The sequence below is a fragment of the Primulina tabacum genome, chromosome 13 (assembly GCF_025594145.1).
Source record: "Primulina tabacum isolate GXHZ01 chromosome 13, ASM2559414v2, whole genome shotgun sequence".
Classification (NCBI taxonomy): Eukaryota; Viridiplantae; Streptophyta; class Magnoliopsida; order Lamiales; family Gesneriaceae; genus Primulina; species Primulina tabacum.
This window is the reverse complement of record NC_134562.1, coordinates 37,229,514-37,256,024: the sequence shown is the minus strand read 5'-3', so window position 1 is coordinate 37,256,024 and position 26,511 is coordinate 37,229,514. Positions and strand designations below refer to the sequence as shown.

At 33.8% G+C, this 26,511-nt stretch overlaps 3 protein-coding genes and 1 pseudogene across 8 annotated transcripts; 1 reads left to right on the top strand and 3 right to left on the bottom strand.

Moving 5' to 3' along the window:
* Nucleotides 1-162: 162 nt before the first annotated feature.
* LOC142522396 (protein DOG1-like 3) lies at nucleotides 163-1,345 on the bottom strand. Its single transcript, XM_075625768.1, has one exon. The coding sequence runs from the start codon at nucleotides 1,265-1,267 to the stop codon at nucleotides 413-415; it is 855 nt and encodes a 284-aa protein (XP_075481883.1). The 5' UTR covers nucleotides 1,268-1,345; the 3' UTR covers nucleotides 163-412.
* A 3,673-nt stretch (nucleotides 1,346-5,018) lies between these two features.
* Nucleotides 5,019-9,962, bottom strand: LOC142522825 (filament-like plant protein 3). Of its 5 annotated transcripts, none has more exons than XM_075626373.1 (5): nucleotides 9,674-9,962; nucleotides 8,799-9,071; nucleotides 7,198-7,378; nucleotides 5,516-7,077; nucleotides 5,020-5,422 (listed from the first exon to the last, which is right to left on the bottom strand). In XM_075626373.1, the coding sequence occupies exons 2-5, from the start codon at nucleotides 8,910-8,912 to the stop codon at nucleotides 5,285-5,287; spliced, it is 1,995 nt and encodes a 664-aa protein (XP_075482488.1). In that variant the 5' UTR covers nucleotides 8,913-9,071; nucleotides 9,674-9,962; the 3' UTR covers nucleotides 5,020-5,284. The 5 variants fall into 5 exon arrangements, with proteins under 5 accessions (XP_075482490.1, XP_075482489.1, XP_075482488.1 ...); XM_075626371.1 differs by having other exon boundaries at nucleotides 9,688-9,860; XM_075626375.1 differs by lacking the exons at nucleotides 8,799-9,071; nucleotides 9,674-9,962 and adding an exon at nucleotides 7,930-8,754 and having other exon boundaries at nucleotides 5,019-5,422.
* Nucleotides 9,963-10,691: 729 nt separating this feature from the next.
* LOC142522104 (uncharacterized) lies at nucleotides 10,692-17,288 on the bottom strand (annotated as a pseudogene).
* A 653-nt stretch (nucleotides 17,289-17,941) lies between these two features.
* LOC142522826 (diacylglycerol kinase 2-like) lies at nucleotides 17,942-24,741 on the top strand. 2 transcript variants are annotated; one of them, XM_075626378.1, is made up of 8 exons: nucleotides 17,942-18,260; nucleotides 19,287-20,478; nucleotides 21,701-22,076; nucleotides 22,300-22,376; nucleotides 22,460-22,581; nucleotides 22,661-22,823; nucleotides 23,453-23,590; nucleotides 24,206-24,741. In XM_075626378.1, exons 2-8 carry the CDS (start codon nucleotides 19,369-19,371, stop codon nucleotides 24,359-24,361), a joined length of 2,142 nt encoding a protein of 713 aa, XP_075482493.1. In that variant the 5' UTR covers nucleotides 17,942-18,260; nucleotides 19,287-19,368; the 3' UTR covers nucleotides 24,362-24,741. The 2 variants fall into 2 exon arrangements, with proteins under 2 accessions (XP_075482493.1, XP_075482492.1); XM_075626377.1 differs by lacking the exons at nucleotides 23,453-23,590; nucleotides 24,206-24,741 and having other exon boundaries at nucleotides 17,991-18,014; nucleotides 22,460-22,782.
* Nucleotides 24,742-26,511: the final 1,770 nt, after the last annotated feature.

Below are 26,511 nucleotides of genomic sequence, written 5' to 3'. Positions count from 1 at the left end.
TTCAGGTCAAAGGCACTTAGAAGTAGAGGGGGTTCCAACGAGTAGGAAGAAGGGCTGAGGTGAAATTTATACTTTTAAAAAATCATATGAACACTTTCAGGCAAATTCATTCGCAATCACACACCGTTCTTCCACTCGGTTAACCAGCAGTCGAATCGAAACGAAATCGATAAGAAGTTGTGTAACTTTCATAACTGCGAAGGCAGATAAACAACATGCCAATACAGACAAAAAACCTCACCAAGCCAGATTTGCAGTCTTAACTGAACATCCTCAGATTCTAGTAGAACAACAAAGAAACGTCATGAATCCTCTAAACAAACTACCAAAGATTCTACACCCATAGTAGTTGAACAAAAAGGAAACCATCACATAATTATATTAGATAATAACACTGTTAGTTTTTACTCATCTAACTGTTTCTGGGCTCGTCTCCAACCTCTGCAACTTCACCGTTCCTTTCGTCCCTTTTCTTTCCCCAATCGTGGAACCTCAGGTGCAGCTCCGCAGCAGCAATCAAGAAATGCACGCTCTGTATCGGACTTAGAATCTGAAGCACCTGTTTCAGTGTTTTTAGTCTCAAGTCATCAGCTTTCTGCAGAATCTCCACCAACGCTTCTTTCTTCGGATCCAGCGCCGCATCCACCCGACCATCCTCCGCCGCGTCCCCTCCCCTGATGAGCTCCGTGGCAGCATGCGATAACTCCACCATACTCGAATCGGCCACACTCTCCTGCTTCTTCGCCTGCTTCTCAGTCAACTCCTTCTCAGCCCTTACAGTCTCTTTCTGCAAGTCATTCACTTTAACAAGCTGGTCCGATGAAAGGTCACCTAAATCTCCGGTACTCAGACCTTGTATGAGCTCCATAAGTTTGGCCTCGACCTGCAGCCCGGACTTAGAATACAGCAAGTGAAAAACCATACTCGGCCGCCAACCGCCGATCCAGAGGAAAGCATCTTCGAGACTACTCCTCCATGAAGGATTGAACATGGAGAGAATATCGTTCTTGGCCCAATTCGATTTGGTTCCATAATACTGCTCGTAATGTTGAATCACTCGTTCTATCAGAGGACGCAAGATTATCCCATCCAATTCTTCTTGAGATACCGCGCGACCATTTTGTCCGTTCTCCAGCTTTTCCACGTTCTCTTTGGAGGCAGAAACTAGCGTTTCGAGATGCTGGTTTTGCTCAGTGAGCCATTGCTCGAAGAAATTAGGGAAGGAGATATGGCCTTGGGCGCCATTCCTCGGCCGGACTTGCGCCATGCGACTATGTTAGTGTCACTGTCACGATGGGGGGCCGTCTACTCACACTCCCTATATATAATGTTGAATGATTTCACCACTTGAAAATAAAATATTTCAAAATCAAAATAATATGATATACCTTTATATAAAAATTTATTAATATTTTTATGTTAAAAAATTTGATTATTGTCTTGCCAATAAATATTATTAGTATCTCTTCTATATAAAATAAAGAAGAACGAGTGATATTCAACGGCCCAGATTGCATCATAAAAATAAAAATAAAAATAAAAATAAAAGAATGAGTGACGTTCATATGTCATGAGTTATTTTTAAGTTTTGATTTCATTATATTTGAAGAGTTATTTTTAAAACATTATCAATAGTTTGAACATAATAGAGTAAAAAATTTGGTGGTTGTTTTTGTTTTTTTGTTTTAAATAATTATATTGTAATTCTTATTTAAATACAATCAAATTTAATTATAATATGTAACAATCGTAGGTAAATTTTTTTTTGACATAAAACAAATTAATAATTAAAAAAAATTCGCTAATATATTATATAATAAATTGTGGGTTTGCGTGTAAAATTGTAGGCTGCTGTCTGTTTTTGTTTTCTTGTGAGATTTACAGTGCACTGAGTTCTGTTCTGTTTGCTGCGTATCTTTATTTGCAATTATAAGCGTCCAACACTTTGAATTCATGAAACCACAATTATCCGCATTTTTATTTTTATTTTTTTATTTTTTTATTTTAATTCATATAACTCCAAGACAAGATGTTAAGGCGGAGGCTGCCTAGTACGAACATTAAAACTCTCTGGAATAATTTTAATCAAATATATCTGATATATATATCCTTTCCACAATGTTCTATTTTTATTTTAAATTTTTCTTAAATTTGAAAAGAAAGATCGAGAGAGAAGATAATTGATAATTAGTGATTTCACAGTTAACTTTGTACGGTAACATCTTCGAACTCGCCACTTCGTTTATTCTAACCTAGTCTTTAAAATAAATAAATTCAGTTCCTTTATTTTTTTAAATATTTGAAGAATTTCTTCGGTCGTTACTCGTATGGATAACTTGAAAACCCGCATAATTATTGTTAATAATTGTTTAATTGGATTTAAAATTGATCGGATATTAGACTTGATTAGTATCCTTTTGTCCAAAAACGGCCAGACATTGATTTCTTCTTACATATAAATAAAAAGAAAATGAGATTTCACCGTGCGGAGAATCTGCGTGCAGGCCAACATGCTTGGCTTCATCCTCGGAAACGAAGCACGGCTTCCTCGCCGGTGGGCTAATTTTGTTTCGTTGTTTTCACACATTGCAAGAAGATAATGAATAAAATATAGTGCTACTTGAATTCTACCTCTCTGCACTTTTTTTTAATAGCTTTCCATTCGAAGATGAAATATAACCATATTATCGAGTGGATGAAAACAAAAAAGAGGGCGGCTTCTATTTGACTAATAAAAGTGGACTATACTAATAAATAATAAATAAATGTAATAAAATATTACATTTTATTAACAGATTCATTGAATCCGTTCAGAATTCTGATTTTTTTTTTTTTTTAAATCCCATTAGAAATGCCTTAGGATGTTACCCGACCAAGTTGTGTAATATTATTAAATTTATAAACAACCTTAATTTTCGTTCTTTTTTTTTTTTCATTTTAACAAGAAGAAAACAAGTTTTCAACTTAAATAATAAAAATTATTAAAACGACATAAATGTATATAAGCTACAAAGAAATTGAAGAGTTTATTAATAAAATCTCAAGTTTTTAGTAATATTTTTAAATTTTTTAATAAATGTATAAAATATAGTATCCGAAGTTTATAAAAATCATCATGATAATTTTTCGACTTATTTTTCTAAAAAATATCAATGAGGGTATTTATTCTATGCCAAAATAAATGTTAAAGTCTAATTATATATAAATAAGATTATTATGAAATTCCACATATAAGTCAAAAATAATAATAATAAGATATTCTCACAAATAATTCTTAATATAACGTTATCATCGTAAATTATAAATTATGTTGGTATAACGAGAATCACCCGTTAGTGCAAATTATATATACAAATTAGAATTTAAGTAAAAAATGAAATATAGTTTAAAATTAATTTTCTATATATCTTTATATATATATATATATATATATATATATATATACAAATTCCAAATTTCTATCTGTACGATTCCTTTGAATAATGTGACATAATAAATTATAAATGCGAAAAAATTAGACCATTGAAAATATGTTATTATTATTATTATTCATCTAACACATCTAAAATAATCATGAGTCGCAATTTGACCATCCGGTTATTAATAAGAATTAGCTCATACCTAACAATTTTGTCATGCTAAATTTTTTATTTTTAATTAGCAAAAAAAAAAAGGAAAAAAGTTGGGTACGATATAGATCTAATTTATTGATAAAATAATAATAATAATTAATTGAATTAGAAAATGTTGTTATACTTAATTAATTATATTTTGTTCTCATTCAATTTTAATAATTTTGAAGGTCCAATGTATATTGAATTCATAAGTAGTGTATATGATTTTGTTTTTCAAATGATAATAAGAAAAATCTTAAAATATAAATATGTAGTGAAAACAAATTCAAATTTTATGTTAATAGCTTCGATCCTTAGCAAATGTAATTATGACAAAATGAAGAGATAATGATTATGATGATGCATGACACTGAAGATTAATTTAGAGTGATTATTTTTTTCCTCTTTTGAAATAGATTAGTGATATTTCAATAAACATCACAATGCAAAAATAAGATGAATAGATATAAGACAAAAACTTGTGTGAAACAGTCTCACGAGTCGTATTTTGTGAGACATATATTTTATTTGGGTCATCCATGAAAAAATATTATTTTTTATGTTAAGAATATTACTTTTTTATTGTGAATATCGGTAGGGTTGACTCGTTTTACAGATAAAGATTCGTGAGACCGTCTCATAGAGACCTACTCTAGATATAATTGTTAGAAAAAGTTAAATATTTGTAGCAACTATGCATCATTCAAGTCAAATAAAAGTTAAAATTTATCATGTTTATTTACAATTCAATTCAATTAATTAACTTGCATAAAATAATCCACTGATTTCAATTATTAATTTAGGAAAATGAATCATGGTTTGGTAAAACTGTAGGAAATGAAAATTTCATAATTCATTTTTTTAAGCAAATATATATCGGGCATAAAAAAGGTGAATGAATTATTATTTTTAGTTTATTTTCAATTCTTAAATCTAAATATAATTTCGTTTTTTCCTCAAAATATAATTTATGTTCATTTAATTTACTTTCTTTAGCTGATAAAATATTTTATTATTATTTTATATAACCCATGGAATAACAAAATCCAGGCTTTTGAAAGATTTCGAATTTACAATATCCACATAATTATAATTTAGAATATAACATATCATGAAGAATTAATTGTTGTCTCATGTTTTTAAATATTCCAAAAATTATAATTAATTATTATTTTAGATCTTCAAACGTAATGTTTTTAATTTGAGAAGCATATGTATCAATTAATCGATTCAAATCATTTATATCATTGTATTTATATTGTTTCTGTTAATTCAATTTAATACTTAATATGATAAATCATTATTTTCAATTCTTATCATTTGTCTGGATCTATTTTTTTTCGAACAAAATGATGTCCGGTAGATTGAACCACGTTATATAATGATTAAATTTTTTTAATTATTAATTTATTTTTTGATTTAATAGAATATGAGTTCTTGTAATAATGCATGTGCTTCCATGCTAGTCAATTGGAAAAACAAGAAAAAAGAAATCCCAGCATTCTACTGTCCTGATTTCATCTCTTCTCTTCGAGTAAATCTTGCTCTCCGTGAAAACTTCCCTCTTCCGTAACACCACCTCTACGTAGAATGCTTTTTATGCTAGTGCAGAAGCTTCAAAATATCATCCTAGTATTTGGCCTGGAAAGGGCCAATCAAGAATTACCTCTTCATAGGACTTCTACTGTCTTTTCCGAGTCGATCAAGAAATCATCTAACGAGGCAAGATATTTCAGCTGACGACCAAGAGAAGCAATCGTTTTTTGACAATCAGCAAATTTGCTAGCAGCCACCTCCAATTCTTTATCCTGAAATCATCAATAGCCATGGAATTAAATCTGAAAGCTTATATGGCACATAACTTGCATTGAAGGCGCATAAAAAGATGGAAAAAAACAAACCTGATTTATTCTGAACTCATCGACTATAGTTAACCTCTGAAGCTTAGACTCCAATTCCATTCTTGACATCTCATTTTCCAGTTTCTTGCACTTCGAAATAGAATCACTGGACGATTTTCTTTCTTTTTCGACCTCTTTCTCCAAGGAAAAATTCCTCAAACGCAAGGTTTCTAGCTCAAGTTTCACAACTTCGAGTTGCGACTCGGCTTCTGTTTTCCTTATGTTGGCACTCTCAAGTTCCACCAAAACTAATCTCTTTGCTTGATTTGAATCAACCAATTGGTTTCGAACTTGTAACACATCTACCTTTGCTTCATCTAGCTCATCTTTCACAACTTTGAGTTGTGACTCGGCTTCTGCTTTTCTTATGGTGGCACTCTCAAGTTCTGCCAAAACTAACCTCTTTGCTTGATTTAAATCAATCAACTGGTTTTGAACTTGTGACGCATCTACCTTTGCTTCATCTAAAAGCTTTGTTGAGCTCTTAAGCTTCTCTTTCAAAATCCCGACTTCTTTCTGTACAGCTCTCTTTTCTTGATTAGCCACGGTCAGCTGAGCACCCATGTCCATCAGCTTCCCCTCCATCTGCTTGAGTCGATCTTCTGACTTCTTAATCTGAATCTGGCACTCGGTCAGAGCCATCTCCAGATTTATTTTCTCTGAACCCATTTTTTCAAATTTCTCTTCCAGTTCAGCCGTCCAATTAACCATAGCTTCCCATTCATTTTTCATATGATCTTCCCTATCATTGACCACTGAGCAAGGGGGGTCGGCAACACTGCGTGTCTCCGGTAATGCTACTATCCTCTCCATCTCAAGAAAATCACTCATGAGATCAATCTCAACAGAAGGATTTACAATACTTCTTCCCAGAGTTCTTTCATTATAAATTTGTCCGACATCTAAAGCTGATTCCCAAGTATTTTTTCGGCGGGAGTCACAAATCGATTCCAATCCATCCAGTTCAGAGCTTCCGTTTTCACAAACCAGTAACCTCTCTCCACCATCTGACAGACTATCTGTCAAGGATTCGGCATAAACTGATGAAGCAGTAAGTGACCTGTGATCTTTAGCCAATGCTGATCTCTGAACCACAACCTTCAGCTTCCGGCATTCAGCTTCAAGCTTGGAGACCTTTTTTATACTTTCAAGATGTTGTTTGCTGGCAGATTCAGCAGCCAGGGCACTCAGATCTCTCTCAGAAGTCCTCAGTTCCAATTCTCTGTCCTTGGAAAGTAGATTGAGCTTAAGGATTGAGTTCTCCTTTTCTGCAGCCTCAATCTTTAGGCATGCATCTGTTTTAGCATTTTGAAGTTTGGAATGGAGCTCCGCAATCTGGTTCTCGAGTTCAGATCGTGTCAATTCCCATTCACGACTTTTCTTGGTTATAGCATCATAAATCTTCTCTTCTTGGTCTTCCCTAGCTTGTCGAAGCTGTCTCAAACACTCTTTAAGAGCTCCATCAACATGACCAATACGTTCTTCAAGGATCAAATTCTTCTGATTTAAGACCTCGTTTTGTTTCTTCTGTATTGATACTTCATTCTCGGCCCTTTCCCATCCTGGAGTTCAAGCTCAAATTTTGTTTAATATCAGAATCGGATATTGTCTCCCAATAAAAAACAGGTGGATTCCAGTAGAAAATACACAACATAAGAGAAACTAAGAGCACAAGAGGATACCTGTAACAGCTTCCTCTGCAACTTTGGCATGCTGCTTAACCAAGTCTTCCTTGACACAAATATCCAGAAGAGTTTCAGATAGTTTCTCTGATTGAGTCTTCAAACTTTCATCCCGTTCTTCATCACCAGGTACGGCTTTAGAAGTCACGTCAGGTGATTGAATTTTATGATTTGACATTGTCTGTATGGAAATCTACCGTCCGTTAGTCATCCAAGTCGATCCAAATATCCTCCATAACAAGAAAATCCATATTCTTGTAGCGGAGTTGAAAGAAAAAGGCCACATGAAAAAAATTGCTTGCAATTAACTCAGTTACAGAACATAGAGTCATTCTCAACTGCTATAGAGTTGGGGTAGTGTTATACTTTACATAAAAACATTTAATATTTACAAAAACTTGTTCAAAACAATAGTGGCGGATACCTTAACTCTTAATCTGAAAATAAATTTGTATTCACATACATGAGAATTAAATCAGAACACAAATAATCTGTGATTTTTTTGAAATGGGAAACTTTCTTTAGCTTGAGAAAACAATTCCAATTACCATGCTTGTCGTGAAAGAAACGTGAAATTGTTTCGCCAGCAAGTTTCAGGTAGCATCAGACATAATCATCTAAGTTTCACAGATTTGCTTCATAAAATGATTGAAAGTGGAGAATTCAAGAAGTAACATTCTGCCTCTTGGAGGCTTATGCATGTCTATATGAAACAGTTGGCCCAAATCTTACTCGTTATAGCCAGAGATTGAGAGAAATAAAAAAATGCATAGTCAACTTTGTTTAATTCAAGAAAGAACAGGTCAACTAAATGAAGAAGCAGACGAACTAGAGCAAAAAAGCATTACTCGGGTTTCAATTGAAAATTAATTTTCTTGGGATTTTTCATGGACACGTATAACCACGATTCACTAGGATACACACACATACTGGTGATAAAAACAATAGGGATCAATGCACGTGTTAATAATTGAAGGTGGATACCAATAATGGAAGCATGAAAAAAACCTTTTCAGAGAAGAAAAGCAAGAAGCGGTCATTTGTGGTCCACCTAAAGTATATATCTCCAAACCATGTGGTCCATTTTAATATGAGCGGAGTGGAGTGTCCGCCATAAACCAAGATTAATGGCCGTTGATTCTTCATTCGAAAATGAGTATTTGTCCAAAATGAATAATCATCAAACTCCAAACTTGAACAAGACATTCAACAAAGGGCGGACCCAAAACCAAGATAGTTAAATGCATAATTACTCATTTGTTGGCATCTGTTACCACCTCAAGGTCTTCAGAGTAAATTCATGTTGGCCAAATTTTAGAATTCAAGTTTTTGAATTGATAAAAAAATGATTTTTTTTTAATGTGCAATCGGCAGTTAAAACGAAACCAAGACCCTGTAAAACAGATAAAAGTACATGAATATGTTATTATTTACCATTTCTTGATCTAAACTGCCTTCCTAGTTTCCACTCCGAGCCCAAATAAAGATACAAACACAGTTACAACTTAGATTCTGAGAAATGTTGGATCCTTTGAATCCCGAGTGAACCATATGCAGATTCAGGATACACAGATATATGCCAACATGTATAAGAAATTAACCTGATCGTCTGAGAATCTTTCTGAATGAGATGATAATGATCCTGAGCTCTCTGTTTCACCGCTGGGACTTCTTTCTGAAGATTTTCTCCGCCATAACCAATTTTTTCTATTCATATGACAAACACACCAACTTTACACTCTTATTTGACAAACTTCCTCTTCAATTTCAACCCCTATTTAGCCACCACAAATCGAAACCAGTTCCATCTCTACATTGGACACCATTCAGTCCAAGGTTCACCAAACTTCCATCTATGAACCCAACTCAGTTTTCTTCAATTTCACCATAAGAAAGTGCACGTCAGAAACCAAGAAAAAGAAAACATCAAACCAATTTAAATCGATTAGCTAATCAGAATATGAATCAAGCCATTCAGGAATTCAGCTCAGGATATCTATCCATAAAATTAATAAAAGAGGGATAAAATTTTCTCCAGAGTACCATAAGATAATTAAGGCAAAATGAAAATTCCAATAGGAAATCAAGCTTTTCTCAGAATTGACGTCTTAACCAACGTACCCCCAACAAAAATCTGGAATGTTTTTACCACTCAAATATTGGAATACAACATGATTTGAGATGTAAACAATTTTTGACAATAAATTCATTTTATTGATATTTAAAGCACAACACACGGGACAACTATTATGATTCGCAACTTTCAATTACCCACCACCGCCTCATCACACACACTTACGGATAGAAAATGGTGGAGATGAACAGTCACTTGTTGGCAGTGCCCCAATAAATATCTTCAAATAAGACTGAGAAATAAGGTTGACCCACACCAAATGGCGTACTTTATATTCAAAAAAGAAAAAAAAAATTAACCGAACAAAAGACCCACAAAAGAATTAATGCAAGTAAGAAAAACAGAGAATCACCCACCTGTAAAGCTCCTTTCTTGGCTCATTTGCACACAAAATCAAACACACGGATGCATAAAATTTTGTAAATCGAACACGACAATCAAGAGAGAAATATCTTCGAGTAAACGTGAAACTCGCCGACAGCAAACCCCAGGAACAGAAGCAGAAAAATGTTCAGACTATATACATGAGCTGCAGAAAACAAAAGCATTCAATAATTTTTTGGGTCAGATTCTTAAATCATACATACTTGTGTTTATATCTTAATCTGTACAAAATTAAAAATTAAGTTGCTCATAATTTTTTAGCATTGGGATCGAGTGTGATTGCCTGATTGGAGGTGGGGGAGCGTGTTGATGGAAGAAAAAGACTTTTTTGGTTGAATTATTAATGGGAATAATTGTTTTTCATGAATATTTTCAAACGTAGATTGCGTTATTCTCGCGCCTGTGAAGAACGTGAGATTTCGAGGCCTACCTACAGAAGAGAGTGGGAACCACGAACAAACCAGTAGCAGAATTTGATCGATATTCTTCGAATTTGGCTCGAATTATAACTATTCCATAACCATTTTTATCCAATTAATGTTTGTTTCAGAATAAAAATTATTTTTTTAAAAAAAAATAAAGATATATGTCCAAATGCTGTTTTCATAATCCAATTAAATATTTTGTCATGTTCCTGGCATTTCAAAACGTTCCAAGATGACTTATATCTCATATATCAATAAAGTTCTAAGTTTGTGATGAAAGTAAACATTCACGAAGATATTGCGAAAAATAACATGAAACGAATCAATAAATTCTATTCATAATAGACATCAAAAATTTACTTTTGGATTCATCTTCTTTCCAGGGTTGCATGCATTATATGCTAAAAAAATTTAGTTATAACATGTATATACCCCCTACAAGATCCTTCATCTTCGGAATATAAAGCTATGGGAAGAAGGTTGATGATTTCTTACAACCTCTTGATCCCAAAAATCTCTATTTGCATGCATCAAGCACCTACAACCTAAGAAATATGAATTCGTTACACAAAGTGGGGGATTGTCGAAGTCCAACAATTAGGATTTCTACAACTATCACCCTAGCATAACAAATGGGCTGCATTTTCACCAGCAGAGCTAAGAATTTTTATCAGAGTGTATAAAGTGAAAATAGAACATTTCAGGAGGCAAAATCAGGTTTTATATGTAAATTAAACTATGTCTCGCATTCTTATTCGATCCAATTTATATCAAAATCCTTCAGTTTCATCAGTCACTTCTGTGTATCTTGCGAAAAAAGGTTTTAGATGGTATCTTCTCCAGCCCATTTATATTATAAGATCCAAGAAATTCAGTCTTCTTTTCTTTGGAAAGAGCAGCTTGTCTGTTCGGGTGCCTCACCTTAAGTGACAGAAGGCAGGATACTTCATGAAGCCCACCCATTTTTCCAGCGCTCAAGCAATGTCATATCCTCCTGCAAGAAACAAAAATCACAGAACCATATTTTTCAGATTTAGCAAGGTTAAAAGTTCAAAAACAGCGTTCCTTTTATATTTTTAGCTTAGCTATGCCTATAAGAGCCGATTTAAGATTTAAGGGTAATCCTCAAGATATTAAGATTCAAGATTACTCAGAGAAGTGATATCTATTTATGGTTTATCCTCAACAACACTCATGTACATCGACATTTTTGCAAGTATTGTTCAGACAACTACATCGTTGAATGAAGCTATCTCATAAGCATATTCATTCTTCAAACCGTGATATCATTTACTAGGATTAACAAGCAAAATGGGCATTGGTACAATGCGAATGCTAAATAGTAAATTAGTAGTCTTGATAAAAAGAGGTGATGTTTTCAGTACCTGCACCTTCAAAGGATTTTCTGCTGGGCATGAATGACAGATCCATACTCAGTTTTTTTGGAACCGATTTATCTGTGAGATAAATTAACAGAATAGCCACAAATGTCCGAACTTTTTTGCATGTACCTTGTCAAGGCATATTTGCACACGGATGTTGACTTTAAATTGGGAGGTGTATTCATTCTATACTTTCAAAGATTTTTAATGACTTTTTTTAAATGATGTACTTTTGTGGAGTTGATAGATTTTTATTGACTTTTATGGAATCTCATAGAATTGTAAAACAAATTTCATAGATTCTTATAGATTTTTTTCAAGATTTTTGTAGACTTTTGTAAATTTTTTCAGTAGAATTATGTGAATTTTCTAGTTTATAATTGTGATTTATTTTTTATTAATTTTTTTAAAATAATTATTGGACACAGATAACCTCTTCAATTTTAAATTATTATTTTTTATTTATGAATGTAAATGAATTTTACTTACTTAAAAGTTAAATCAATTTAATTTGTGAAAAACGACAAATGAACTATCCAATTAATTGCAATCAAAATTTCAATTCTTTATGTCAATTAAACATATTAATGAATAATATTTATATAAGTTCATAATAAAATTTTATTAAAAGAACACTCAAAATAATGAGTAGTCTTTTATAAAAAAAATCTAATAATTACTGACAATTTGATCAACATCGTTCTACATTCCATTGGCTATGATATCCCTCCATGCATTAGCATTTGCTCGTTGTTGTTTTTGAGTATTAAATAACTGATCAAAGTCGTCACCTTCATAACTTGTGCTGATAAAGACAATTGAGCTTCATTATCTAGTTCAATTTGAAATTCGTCAAATTGACACTTCTTCCAAAGAAAATTGTGTAATATAGCACATGCCAATACAAACCCTGTTAGGGGTGGGAAAAAATACCGAATTTTCGGTATACCGAGATTACCATAACAAAAAAATATTGAATTTACCGAATTTTCGGTACGGTAACGATATCTCAATTAAATGTATATCTAAATCTTTAGGTTGAATCAAAGACTTTTGTTGACATTTTATTGTTGTACTTAATAGAATTCCATATAGTCATTAAAAGTCTATTGACATTTTGAATACATATAGAGTTTTGTAGAGTTTTTAAAAGTCAAGTTTGAATACCACATGACTTTTTAAAATTCTACAAAAGTTTACATTGAATACCACTAAACTTTTATGGAGTATATAAAAGTCTAGAGGTATTACTTTTATGGAGTATATAAAAGTCTAATTTGAATACATCTAGACTTTTAAACTCCATGAAAGTCATTAAAAGTCTATAACCAATACATCCCCCTTAATCGGTTTAATGTTTTTAGAAGCCAAAAAAAAAAAAAACAACGAGAACAGTACAATAGAAAAGGTAAATCAAAACACAGAACCAATCACTAACCTCTTCTTCCAAATTTTCAAGATTGTCCCTATACCCTTTTGCTTTTTGGTGTTTATAGGCAAGGGACAAGTTCATCAGCGAAGCAATTCTTCTAAACCCGCTCATGCATGTAATTGCCTTCTCAATGTCCAACCGTCCTTCCTCTCGTAGTTGCTTTCTCAAGGGCATAAAACCTTCCTGCCCATGCTCAAAAACGAATTTCAAGAGCTCAGATTTAAGAACTTCAATATCTGTCTACAAGCCAAGAATTTTCAATCTTTGTCTTGATGAACTCACACTGCTGCAATCAGAAAGCTTGGCAGGAGTAGCATCAATATGTGAGCTTCAATTACTTATTGAAGTCGTCTGTTACTCTATTTTACCGTGATGGTTGGGCCTCTCCTGATCATGTCCGATCTCCTGTTTTTCTACATATTTTCTAACGGCACACAAGTTCGAAGGAAGATCTTCATAAATGACCTACTACATCATTTGAAATTTTTTACAAGACGATTCTTCCCGTGCAAGTACAGCATTCTACTTTGTCAGTCTTCCTGAAAACAAGACCGGAGAAAATAAATTCTCTGTTTCGGATATGTTCAAATTTAGTAGTACAAAAAAGCCTATATAAGTATGTTATACAGATTACATCAGATTAAAAAACATAACACTTGCATGAAGCTTCATATTTTTACAAAAAGCTATGTGTAAATGGAAAGGAATGGCATTGGCCAGAGGATTTAGACTATCATTCTACGCGATCAAATATAAATTTATGATAATGTGATCATTCTTGGCATGTTGGTCAAGAAGAATTCAAAATTTAAAACATATGCTGATTTTCCCACATTAGTGACTGCATTAAAGATGCAGTTTTGCATTAATGAGAACACAAAACAGAAGCAATAGATACAAACCTCTTCCATGATAGCTTCAGAGAGAAAGGAGTTTTGACGCATTTTTTACTCCACTAAATACTTTAGTAGTGTGTGGTGACTTCCTAATTTCTCCAAGATCCATTTCCCTCTGAATGCATTAAAGACTCCTTCAACCTGCTCAAAGCTGATTTCTTGTTCAAGATGTTCGCACAAATCAAGAACAACATGTGCATGGAGAACCATGTAAAGCAAACCTTTGCATCCTTCCTGAGCCATAAAACATATGTTTCTTTGAAAGTCTCAAAACATGTATTTATTGAAAACAAGATTGACTAGGCTGTTTGCATGTGAGATACAAAACAAAGGGGAAGAGGAGAGCCAAACTATTTAATATTAAAAAAATGGAGACAAAAATAAATATATCAATTTTGAGAAAACTAAATTAATTGCCTTCAAATTTTAAACTTGCGCAGCCAAAATTGGAAATTTCTGGCACTTCATTTAATCATGGAAGACAGAGTACTCCAAACAAGCTTCAGAAGTATCTAGGCTTGCATAAAACTAAGACATCCTTTTTCAAAGCGCACGTGAATATTCCTATATGCACAAATCAGTCTCTTAGAACTCACATATCAATAAGAATTATCAGTAAGGTTTCACATTTTCATTGGTCTCCATGTATTAGATGCCATGAATTCTTTCATTGGAATAAACTACTTCTAGCCAGGAATCAGCACCAGTGTAAGAATTGTGACAAGGCTCACAATTCAGTCAACTAAGCCAATCACCCCACAACAACCACAGTACGTAGAAACTATTTTACCGAGCCATAAATTTTCTTCACTGACAAAGTGATGGTTGTGGTTCTTAACTATTGGCTAAAGGTTACGGGGTTCTATAGGAACTTAGATACCATAACAACACCAAGAAATGATATCATACTCTACAAACAAGGATTATGGAAGGTCATACTAGTTTTTTGTTAGATATTTGACAGCCATGGGTGAATTCAACAGAGATCAAACGATAAATTTTGCAATTTTATGTAAATTTTTAAAGCTTCAAATTTTATTTCCCAAAACCCTTCGAGTTGTCCACCCTCGCACTCCTCCCAAATTCCTTGATTAGCATTTAAAAATTGGCCTATTACACGTACTGTTGCCATCGATGACCAGAGAAAATGTGCGCCTTTGAATGGTTTCTGTAAACCTCGAGGGAGTAGGGTTATGCTATTTCATGGCTGACTGCAAGCCAACTAGCAAAAACTAGGAATAAAGATATCCGCGTTATGTTACTTGTTCATTTTACCGAGGTATCCTGCTTAACAAAAACTTCTCATTGGAGAAGTACAAGATCTTTTAAGAGCTTATTTATTGACATACAAGTATGAGTTAAAATGACGAGTCGACTAGCATCAAATAATATAGTTTGATGAAAGAGTTTGCTTCATTCATTAATATGTCAAAGTATCTGATATTCTACCATTCTTACACGAGATTGATAGGTTCCTAAGATGCCATCATAAAGAGCCAAAAACTCCTTTACTCAATATCTAGAAATCTAACTCATCAAGAAGATTCAAATATATCGTTTTCAAAAAACAAAAAAAACAAGAAATTTCTTTTTAGTGCCCTTCCCATTACAACTACTTTCTCATTTGTCAGCCACTGAATAACCCCACATATCCGTTAATGGAGGAATCTAGGGCCTGATATATGAAGATTCAAAAGGAATTTTTCTAGAACAACGTAAAATGTACCTGGAGAATGCGGACTTTATTGTTTTCTCGAGATAAAACCTTGCTGATCGCTAAATTTGGAACTATCCTGTGGTAGTTTCAGGAGCAAATATGATAATAGAACTTCAGTACAAACCCATAGCTCCAAACTGATTAATTCTTTCACATAATCCAAAGAACAGGTAACAGAAAAATAAATAACAATCTGTACAGTCACAAATTTGCAAAGTCAAACAATAAACTTTCAGAGATTCATTGCAAAATTAAAATGTTATACCTCAGTATTTAGAAGAAATTATATCATTTATGGAAGATTACAAGGAAGATGTCGCTGTGAGATTTCTTGGTGAAGTGTAGAATATACAGGTTTTCGGTCAAGTTGCAGAAAGTAATTTTCACAAGGGCTTACTCAGGAAGACTTTCGTTAGTTGTGAGAACATTCCATACTGCATGAACTGGAGCTTTTACTGTTATGCAGGCAAGGACACACGTATGAACACCTCCATCTTCCTTCATTCAAAATTGAATCCGTTCATAGACTAGCAAGAGGTTCTAACCTGAAAACTCAGTGGTAGAACTATTGTTTTTAGAAGATGATATATCTAAGGGTTCGAGTCACACACGTGTGAGTGTGAATTTTTCTATTTAAAAATTTACAAACACAAATAATTTTACTTATGACGGTGAATGTATTACATTACTCGTCAACACCAGCAAGCCATCAAATATACAGAGATGAACTTCGTCCACCACGCATGGCCTGTCAATTGGACAAGACTTCCCACAGATTCCCTAGTTAGTGCCTAATTCACCAGTTGAGGGGGATAATGGACCAAAGGAAGCTTTTTTCACAATGACTGCACCATCACTGCCTCCAAGAGCAAGAGAATGCACAGAAGACGCATTCAAGGAATTTTGAAAGAGAACAGTGTTCTGATTTCCTTCAAAATCACTTTCTGATCGGCATGCTATGGCTTGAAGATTTATAGGAAGATCAGATCTAATAATCCTCTCCAGAAATATTGCAGGGAAATTGAACCTTGGTACGACATCCACTTCATAACTCAAAGTTGTGGTCGAAGACCTTTAAACGCAAGGAAGGAAGCAAAAAAATTTAGAAAAATGAAATAAAATTGTAACTGGATACAAGGGAAATGATTTACTTCCAGCTCAATTATTTTAATTTTACCAGTAATTAAAGGAACAGAATAACAATGTGTTTATCCAATAATATTGTTCTCTATGATAAAAAGCTTAAAGAAACATTAGTTATTATTCAAGGAACAGTCGGATGATAAGTGTATCCATGTTTATGGAAATATACTATGAGGTTTCCCAGAAGTAGAAAAGGATTAGAAAAATGACTAGCTCGCCTACGATTTCAAGTTCTCTGACTGACTTTTCCTTGCACAACAATGGAAGAATATCTTGAAAAATACATCGTTTTGAACAAGCAACAGCTTAGATACAAATGAGAACGAGAAGAAAAATAATCCCACTCTTTCTGATACTTAACAGACATTTGCCTTCAAATTTCTTGAAATCTCCATCAACCATCGAAAAGTGAAGTTCACAATCATTTTCCTAGATTAAAGAATGCAGTGAGAGACACCGGACACGGGTGATTCTGTAAAGAGAAAATCACACATAAAACTGTACAGCTACAGCCTAGATGCCTACCTAATACGTTCATACAGAGATGTGTCCTTCAATCAATGGAATCACCTTTCCATTTTCCAAAACTTTCTTCGGTGTAATACAGTTTCATATAACAACTGGTAGATTCATATTTCACTTTACATTCAAAATAAAATGTACATACAGAGTTGGGAAATTCGTGAAGATCCAACACAACACGAGCTTCTATATGCCAAAACAGTGTCCTTTGCAAGCCTCTTTGCTCCAACCATATCCGCCCCGGATGTGGGCAAGGGATTCTCCCACTGACATGATATTCAAAGCGCAATGCATTCAAACAACAGCATTAATCAACTAAACGAAATCAAAATTTATCTCATAATTAACAAAAAAAGTGCAATAACTAAAAGTACAATCACATCCACTAACTAGTATATTATGCTTCAAAATTATTGAACGCCAACCAATGTAACCCGGTACTAATCCAGATTGCTACCTTGCATTTAGACAATCAAGACAGGTAGTACATTTCGTGAAACGAAAATCAAAACCCTGTCCGCAGATTGAGTTACCAGCTAACTAGATTTGTTATGAAATCAGCAAACCTTGTCCGCAGATTGATTTGCCAATTAACTAGATTTGTTAATTAAATCTGAATTTACACGTTTGGGTGGCACGTGTTCTCCAAGGGCAGAAAAGTACTTTGACATAACACCCGACGCGTACCAGTATAAAACTGACATTTTAAAGTCCTCTTTCAATTGCGAGTCCACCACCCACACCCCTTCGATACTTTCCAAAGGGCCCGCCGTGTTTTTAGCGTATGAAAATCCCGCCACCCTTTTCCTTTTTCCCCTCGAAATGGTTTTCCAATCTCTACACAATCAACCCTCTTCTGTATGGGGGGGAGGCATTACTTTATTTAACCACGAATTCATGCTCTATGTTTTATATATTTGACATTATCTCAGATCTCTTACATTAAAAGTATTGATTTTGGTGCTTCCCTTGTGGATTCTGCCTTTGTATGTTCGTTGTCCATCCCTTTACCAGCTTTCGGTCTAAAGGTTTTTTCTTTTTTAATTTCCTTGATTGGCTGGGTTTCCATTTGGGTCTCATCATGTGGTTTTACATCTATCTTTGTTCTTTGTGTAGATGATCTGTGATTGATAGTTTGTTGTTTATTTTTGGTTTTGATGATATAGGATTTATTTGGCCTCATCCTTGATCATATTTGCTCAGGCTTTATGTTTGATCCCTGAGGAGCGTTGAGTGTGGCAATGCAGGCCTAGTTTTCTTTTCTTTTTCCCTTTTGGGCGGTTGGGGTTTATGATAGGAAATGGTTTGGGCCAAATTCTTTTTCCAACTCTTGTTGTGATCACTGCAGTTTAAATACGTTTATTTGATCTTCTGGCCCTGTTAGTTAAATGCTAAGAAGGCATTGATATTTTCAAATTGTTCTTTGGACTTGTTAATGCTTGAAATTTTAGAACTAAGCCTCAAGTATGTTCTGGTGAAATTCATTGGCAATTGATAGTTGCGAGAAATTCTTGTAATTTGAGATCAGTACCGTCATTGATAAATCTTAGCTTTCGCATTATGCTATGTTTCAAAGAATAGTTCTTCGGCAATGAATTTAAGATATGTTGTATTGTGCGCACCTCCTCTGAATGTTAATATTGTGGACAATTTACCCATTAAGTATATTGTTATGCTTAGGAAAATATTCAACTCTAAATCATATCTTTGAGAATTGCAAGTCAATTCGTTGTCAAGGTCCTGCTTGCATCTCAGAATCATTTCTTCTGGTTTGGATTTAGATTGCCTAGTAAAGAAGCTTCAGTATTCTTTGGATTTATCATCTCCTTGTATGCAATGCTTGGTGGTTCTTAAATTTGTTCATGTAAATAATTGCTGCAAACCATTATATTTTCTTGTTTATAATTCATTGTTTGACGAATTGAGTTTTTTTTCATCTTGCAGATTCTAACAATGTCATTGTTATACTATATAATGCTTTCTTTTTTCTCCTGCATAGCGTAGACATTTCTTTGTCCTTTGTGATTTTCATCATCCCACTTTGTACTTCTCAGGTTCTTTCCACAGAGTCTTTCTTTTCATCGAGCTTTGAAGTCCCTAGCATGAGAGTTTGATAATGAAGTTTTTTCATTAAAAATGAATGAATTCAGTATTCCTCTTTTAAGGCTCTTGGCCTGTTCGAGCCTGGATGCTGGCTATATTTTTGGATGGCTAATTACTGGTTCCTTTGGAATTTTTGCTCTTATATATGCATTCCTGAAATGGGAGAGAAAGATGTCTCTCAACTGGCTCAAAGCCGCTGCCAAGGCAAAGAAGCAAGCATGGAAGAAACTTAAAATACCCTTATCACATCATACATGGATGGAAGATTTTACTTGTGGCGGAGAACCGTCAACTTGCTGTGTTTGCTTAAATTCTCTAGTATCCCAACAGTCTTTAGGAACAAAAGCAGCGCCACATTCTCCAATACATCGATGTTCTGTTTGTGGTGTCGCAGTTCATTTTTGCTGTTCTCAGTTTGCAGCAAAAGATTGTAAATGTGTAGCCCGATTTGGTAGTAACGAATTGCTACATCATTGGTCTGAAGGATGGATTAATCTGGATGATAATCCCGAGATGTATGCTTTTTGTTCATACTGCGACGAACCTTGTGGCATCCCGTTTATTAATGCATCTCCAGCATGGCATTGCTTATGGTGTCAGCGAATCATACATGTTCAGTGTCAAGTTAAGATGTCTGAAGAGTCTAGTGATGTATGTGATCTAGGTGCTCTAAGAAGATTGATTCTTTCTCCCCTTTGTGTGAAAGACACTGAAAGTGAAATGTTAAGTTCTGTTACAGATGAAATAATTCCTTCTTCAGTTCGTGGGCATATTAGAAGAAAGAAACATCGCAACAAACAAGGAAGCAATCGCTGTAGCAATGGCAAGGTACCAGAAAGTTCTGCCGCCAAGAGGGCACTCCAATATGTTCTCGATGGTCTTGTTGATTTCAATATTTCTAATAGCGAAAAAGGCAAAGAATTTTGCTTGAAGGGTAACAAACTACTTAGCAAGAAATGTACTCTCAATGGGTTGGCCAATAAGAAAAATGAGATTTCTCTTTGCGGCAAATCTAAGAAGTGTACACTTGTGGACTTGCCCTCAGATGCTAGACCTCTTTTGGTCTTCATTAATGCCAAGAGTGGTGCCCAAAATGGGCCAATCCTGCGGAGAAGATTGAACATGCTATTGAACCCTGCACAGGTAAAAGCTTGTTTATTTAATTTAATAGGTTAATTTTTCATGTTTTGTGTATCTTCATATATTGGTATAGAAATGGTATGTATCAGGGTTAAGATCTGCTTGTTCATGTTTTCATCCCCATGAAAATTAAATGAGGTCCATCATACCTTCATATAAATGCAGCGTGGTTTTGTCATCATAGTATGCATGTCGCATGAAGAACATACTCTAAGACCTAAGTTATCTTCAAATGTTATACAATTCATTGTTATAATATGTCTCACAAGTTCACATAATATTCTTTTAAAGGTCTTCAAATATTACACAATTCATTATTATAATATAGCTGACAAGTTTGCATAATATTCTTTTAAAGAATTCCTGTCATTTTTTTAGCTCATAACGACCATTTAGAAGCAAATGAAACTTCATTTCTTTAACTATTGATTTTTTTATATTCTGTTGAGTGTGATTCACATCAAATTAAATGAATGAACAATGTAGTTTGTCACACTCTGCTTGCATTTTTGCGGGCAGCATATTAGATTAGAGACTTGGGATTTTGCAAGCAGTTTCACTTGTAGCAGTGAGTTTAAGCTCAGTACAGCAAGTATTTAAGTTTCAAACAATGATAGCCGTTGTCTATAAGAGAGGAAACTCTGTGTATATTATCCGTTAATCTTCCTTTTTATTGATTATTTGGAGAAGATTGGTTTTATAGTTCTTTAGGGAAAAAGAAAAAAGCAGCGTCGTTGGAGGTGGGTCTAATATAAATTGTGCAAGCAATTATTGTCGGGGAGGCAGCATTTTACACTATTTGACATTTTCTCTGTGTTAAGTTTTAGTTTCCATCTAAAAAAGGCATGTCCGGCTTAAAAAGATTCCATGCAGAGACAAGTGCCTCTTTCATGGAAAATATATCATGTAGGGCTCCAGCTGTGCGACTTCTGAGCTCTAGCTTTGCAATGATTTTTAATAATGGGTATTTCTTTTGTCTCATCTAGGTGTTATCTGATACCACACTACTACTCTTTCTTATAGTTCCTACTATAGTTCCAATTTCCTCCTTTTGATTTTCAAAAGAGTGGAGTTTACACTGGTGTTTTTCGCTTATAACCTTGTGAAATCTTCAAATCCCATTTTTTCTGTGATACTTGCAACCTCTTCTTTGCGCATGTTTCATACATAGCCATTTGTTATGTATATGACTTCTTGGCTTTAGCTTGGTGATTGTCTTTCTCAGGTAGTTGAACTTAGCTCGTCTCAAGCTCTCGAGGCTGGTTTGGAACTATTTAGAAATGTGCAAAACTTTAGAGTTTTGATCTGTGGTGGAGATGGGACGGTTGCGTGGGTTCTTAATGCAATCGAGAGGTGCAATTTTAAGTCACCTCCACCTGTTGCCGTTCTTCCTTTAGGAACTGGAAATGATTTGTCAAGAGTCCTGCAATGGGGTGGAGGTTTTTCAATCATAGAAGGGCAAGGTGGCTTGAGCAATTTTCTGCATGACATAGATCATGGAGCAGTGACAATGCTTGACCGTTGGAAAGTCAACATAACTGAAGACAAAATTGGTGGAGAATCTTGTGAAGTAAAATCAAAGTTCATGATGAACTACTTAGGTAATTTGCTTATTTTAATCTGATGGATACTTGTATCATTTGGTTTCACGTGGGACTGAATTCTTATCAACTGTTTTTTTGAGTTCCTGTATATGCACGAGGATAATAGTCTAACAAGTGTTTTCAGAACCACTCATAACAGATTGGTTAAGTTCTCAAATAGCTAGTTGTTTTTTGCACATCTTTTGCTTTGAAAATTTTATGGTGTCTATCTGTCATATAGGTATTGGATGTGATGCAAAGGTTGCACATGAATTTCACATGAACAGGGAAGAAAATCCCGAAAAGTTCCACAGTCAGGTATGGAGTTCTTTCTCCCAATCTGCTTGTACTTTAAGTATGCTACTTGGGCTGGAATATGGCTAACATGAATCTTGAAACAGTTTGTAAATAAATTAAGGTATGCAAGAGAAGGTGCGAGGGATATGATGGACAGAGCTTGTGCTGACTTGCCATGGCAAGTCTGGCTCGAGGTTGATCAGAAAGATATCCAGATACCAAAGGTATGCTATATAGATAGGCCTATTCTATTATTTTTCTTTTGTGTTAAGTTCATTTCCTTATATTTCTTGTGAATTCAGGACTGCTGAAGGTTTGATTGTGCTCAATATCGCCAGCTATATGGGTGGAGTTGACCTTTGGCAAAATGATTATGAACATGATGACAATTTCTATCAGCAGTGTATGCATGACAAAATGCTTGAAGTTGTTTGTGTTTCGGGATCATGGCACCTTGGCAAGCTTCAGGTTCAAGATTGTTCTTAATTATTTGAAACCTGAAAAAGAAAAAATTTGTGCTCTACTATTCTGTGTGCTATATTTAATTTCTTTGTGGGTCTGCTCTCTTTGTGGTTATGCAATGCACTTTTTGGTTACATTGCTGCTGAATATTTTGAAATATGTTCAGTATGAGGTCAATTAATTTGATGGTTTCTGTTGATCGATGCCAGTAATAACTATACAAATTTCAAGTGTCTAATATTTCCTCCTCAGAAGGAACATATGTCCGGGAAGAAATATACAATGTTGATTTTTAGCATGTGTATTGGTAGTTCGGTTTCACTAGTCATTTATTATAATTTTGTAAAGACGTATCCTTTTGTGCCCTAGATTTTGCATGTTTTTCATTCAGATGCATGGATGCAAAAAGATGTTACTTATCATGCTAGCCTTCTTGAGTGTTCAAAGGACAGGTGACATGTATTATATATACATAACTTGTTCAGAAAATTAAAATTAATCGGGTTGCACTTGGATGGAAGTGAATTGAAATATACATTGACTGTAGACTAATTTATGAATTTGAACATATAGTATTTGTGCTATATACATGACAGATTTGCAGGAGATAACAAATCTATAGCTCTGTTTTGTAGGTTGGACTTTCAGAAGCTACAAGGCTAGCGCAAGGGGAAGTTGTAAAGATTCACTTGTCGAGTCCTTTTCCTGTGCAAATCGATGGGGAACCTTTTATCCAGCAACCTGGGTGTTTAGAAATAACACATCATGGACAGGTATTCAAGTGTTCTTGTTCACATAAGAAATGGCAGTCTATCAGAAGTTCCACGAGAAATATGTTTTCACAGCATGTTTGGTTGATATTCCTGTGTTGATTTTCCAGAGTATGGACGGAGTTAGTTGTCCCGAATTCGACTTTCTTTTCTTTCATAATATGGACTATTGAATTTATGCTACATTGGTGAACTGAGTGTGGCATGGCATTCAACTTCAACCACACTTCACTGAAAAGACACAAAATTACCAGTATTGCTCATAAAAATTGATCAGTGTTTTTTGAAATTTGAAGTATCATTTATTGGCTATCATTATTGAGCAATGCACTAATTTCTGTAAAAAAAGGTTTTCTGAAGTCGTTTAATTTTTCGGATTTAAACATTCACTTTTGCCTTCACCCGCCTGATCTGAGCCATGTTATATGGATCAAGACACAAGTGTCTTAATGAGATTTCATTATTGTATTTTTAACACCTATCTCTGTCTTAGAAAACTCTACGTCTCAGTAATGTTTTCGGCTTTCTGCTGAATTTCAAGCAATGCACCTTTTCTCGGGTGCTTCTTTTATGATCTTTCTTCTGTACATATATAAAACTGAAATGCCGTTCGTATAGGTGTTCATGTTACGGAGAGCATCAGGAACAGAAGGACCAAGAGGCCACGCAGCTGCAATAATGACAGATGTTTTAGCTGACGCAGAATGCAAGGGTGTTATCAACGCTTCTCAAAAGAAGTTACTTCTTCAAGATATTGCTCTTCATCTTTCTTGATTCCTGCCATTGCAAAAATTGTCCCTGAATCAAATTTTGATCTCGAGAAATGTCGTATTGTTGGCAGTTGGTTATATAACCATATTCATTATAGAAAAATAGGAGCTTTGAACCGACGGAACTGTAGTGTGGGTATTAAAAGGGAGAGGGTCATGTCACATTTGGAAAAGAGTAATAATAGCTTCAAGGGAATAGAAAATCTTTAGGAGTCTAGAGTTTGTTCACAAAGGCAGGCATTTTTTAGAAAGTTGCATCAAGTATTTTTCAGATTTATGTGTTTTGGCATCAAATTCATTTTTCTGGGGAATACTATTTAATGGAACAGACGTAAAACTGTATTTTTATGAAGAGTAAGTTTAATATGAGACGATTTCGATGAAGTTTATTCATCAATATGAATATATTTTTAGATACAATTTTTTTGTAATATTTTTGAGAATATATACAAATTTGTGCACCATGATTAGTGTGAAGACTTGCTTACATTTCTCAATATGAAAATGAAAATTCCAAGAAAACCGCATCAATTATCCTCAGAGAAATTCACGTCCCATTGTAAATGAAATAACAACCACACATTGTAATCTGTGAATAAAAAATCATACCCAAAATCTAAATACGAGTAAACAAAGTCAACATGCTCAATCAATCTCTGGATAATTATATGAGCTCTCCAAAATAATTTTATGACATATTTTCTTTCAATTTTTATTTATAACATATTCAACTATCAACAAAATCTATGGCTTTTAATTTTATTTTTTTTATGCGTGTGAGTAATATTATAATGATAATATATACAAAATAATAATTCAATATCAAGAAAATATCCAGTATAATACAAAGAAATTCGAATACCACGACGAACATACAGAAATTTAGTTTAATATAACAAAGTTAATTTTCAATATTTTACAGAGTAAAATCCAGTGAACTTGTGGATTCATAAATCATGCCCACAATACTATACAAACATTTTATAATGCAAATATTTAAAATTATATTTCTTGTTTATTTTGAATTATTTTACACAATTCCCTACTATTTTTAAAAATTTATAAATAGGTTCCAACCGATGCCGTAGGGTCGTGTTATAACAGCTATCATTTTTTTTTCTTTTTTCATATATATAAAAAAAAGATTAGATCTCTTCTGAGACGAGTCGACCCGGTTCATTACTTGAATGAAAATAATATTTATGATATAAATTATTTTACTTTTTCGTAGATTGACTCGGATAGATCCTATTTCACAAAATTGATCGTTTTCACGAGAATTATCGTGAAAAAATTTAATATTGGAATATTCCAATAAAGTATGTGGTACAACATTGAGTGCTTAAAAATATTTGTTTCCTAAAAATTTGCGGTCTATCAAGGGGCCTCGACACATATTTGTTTCCTAACAAGTAAATAAATATTTTTAAAAATATATAATAAATAATTAAAATTTAACATTATTCTATTCAATAAACTAAGATTTATCTCAACCATAAAACTGATTAAGATTAACAGTTTCATTTGAAAAATGAAACTATAAGATTGTAATGTGTGAATCATTGTAGGAAAATAATATAGTATGATTTATCTTAACTAGGTTGGCTACCTTTAATTGTTTTCCCGGGATAAAATGGTGCATTAATCCACTATTATTTTTTTAAAATTTTTAAAAATTTAAAATCTTTGACATACTCAAAAGAATTGCAATTTACTTTTTCAATAAAAGGCCCGCAATATAAAAATTTAAAATAATAATTAAAAAAGAAGAAGAAGTGCAGCCATTTGAGTTGGCTGCTTTTTGTGTACCCATGAAGTTTTCACCTTTTGAAACAAAACTGGGACATGAAATTCACCAGATAAATTTTTATCTTTTGTCAAATATATAGGCATCAACACAAAAAATTCACAGGCACACACATTTTACATTTATTTATAATTTTTTGGGGCGCAAAATGAAATTAGCTAGAGTGGATCAGTTTGTATGGATTCATTGAGCTGTTGGAGAAACAGCCGCTAACTATCCTTGGAAAAGAGACAATTTACCCTGTACTGTGTATTATATTGTACATATTATTGAGACATGATTACAACTGGCAAATCCAAATGATACAGATAAAGCTAAATCCCCATTTCTTGTGAACAGTGGACGTA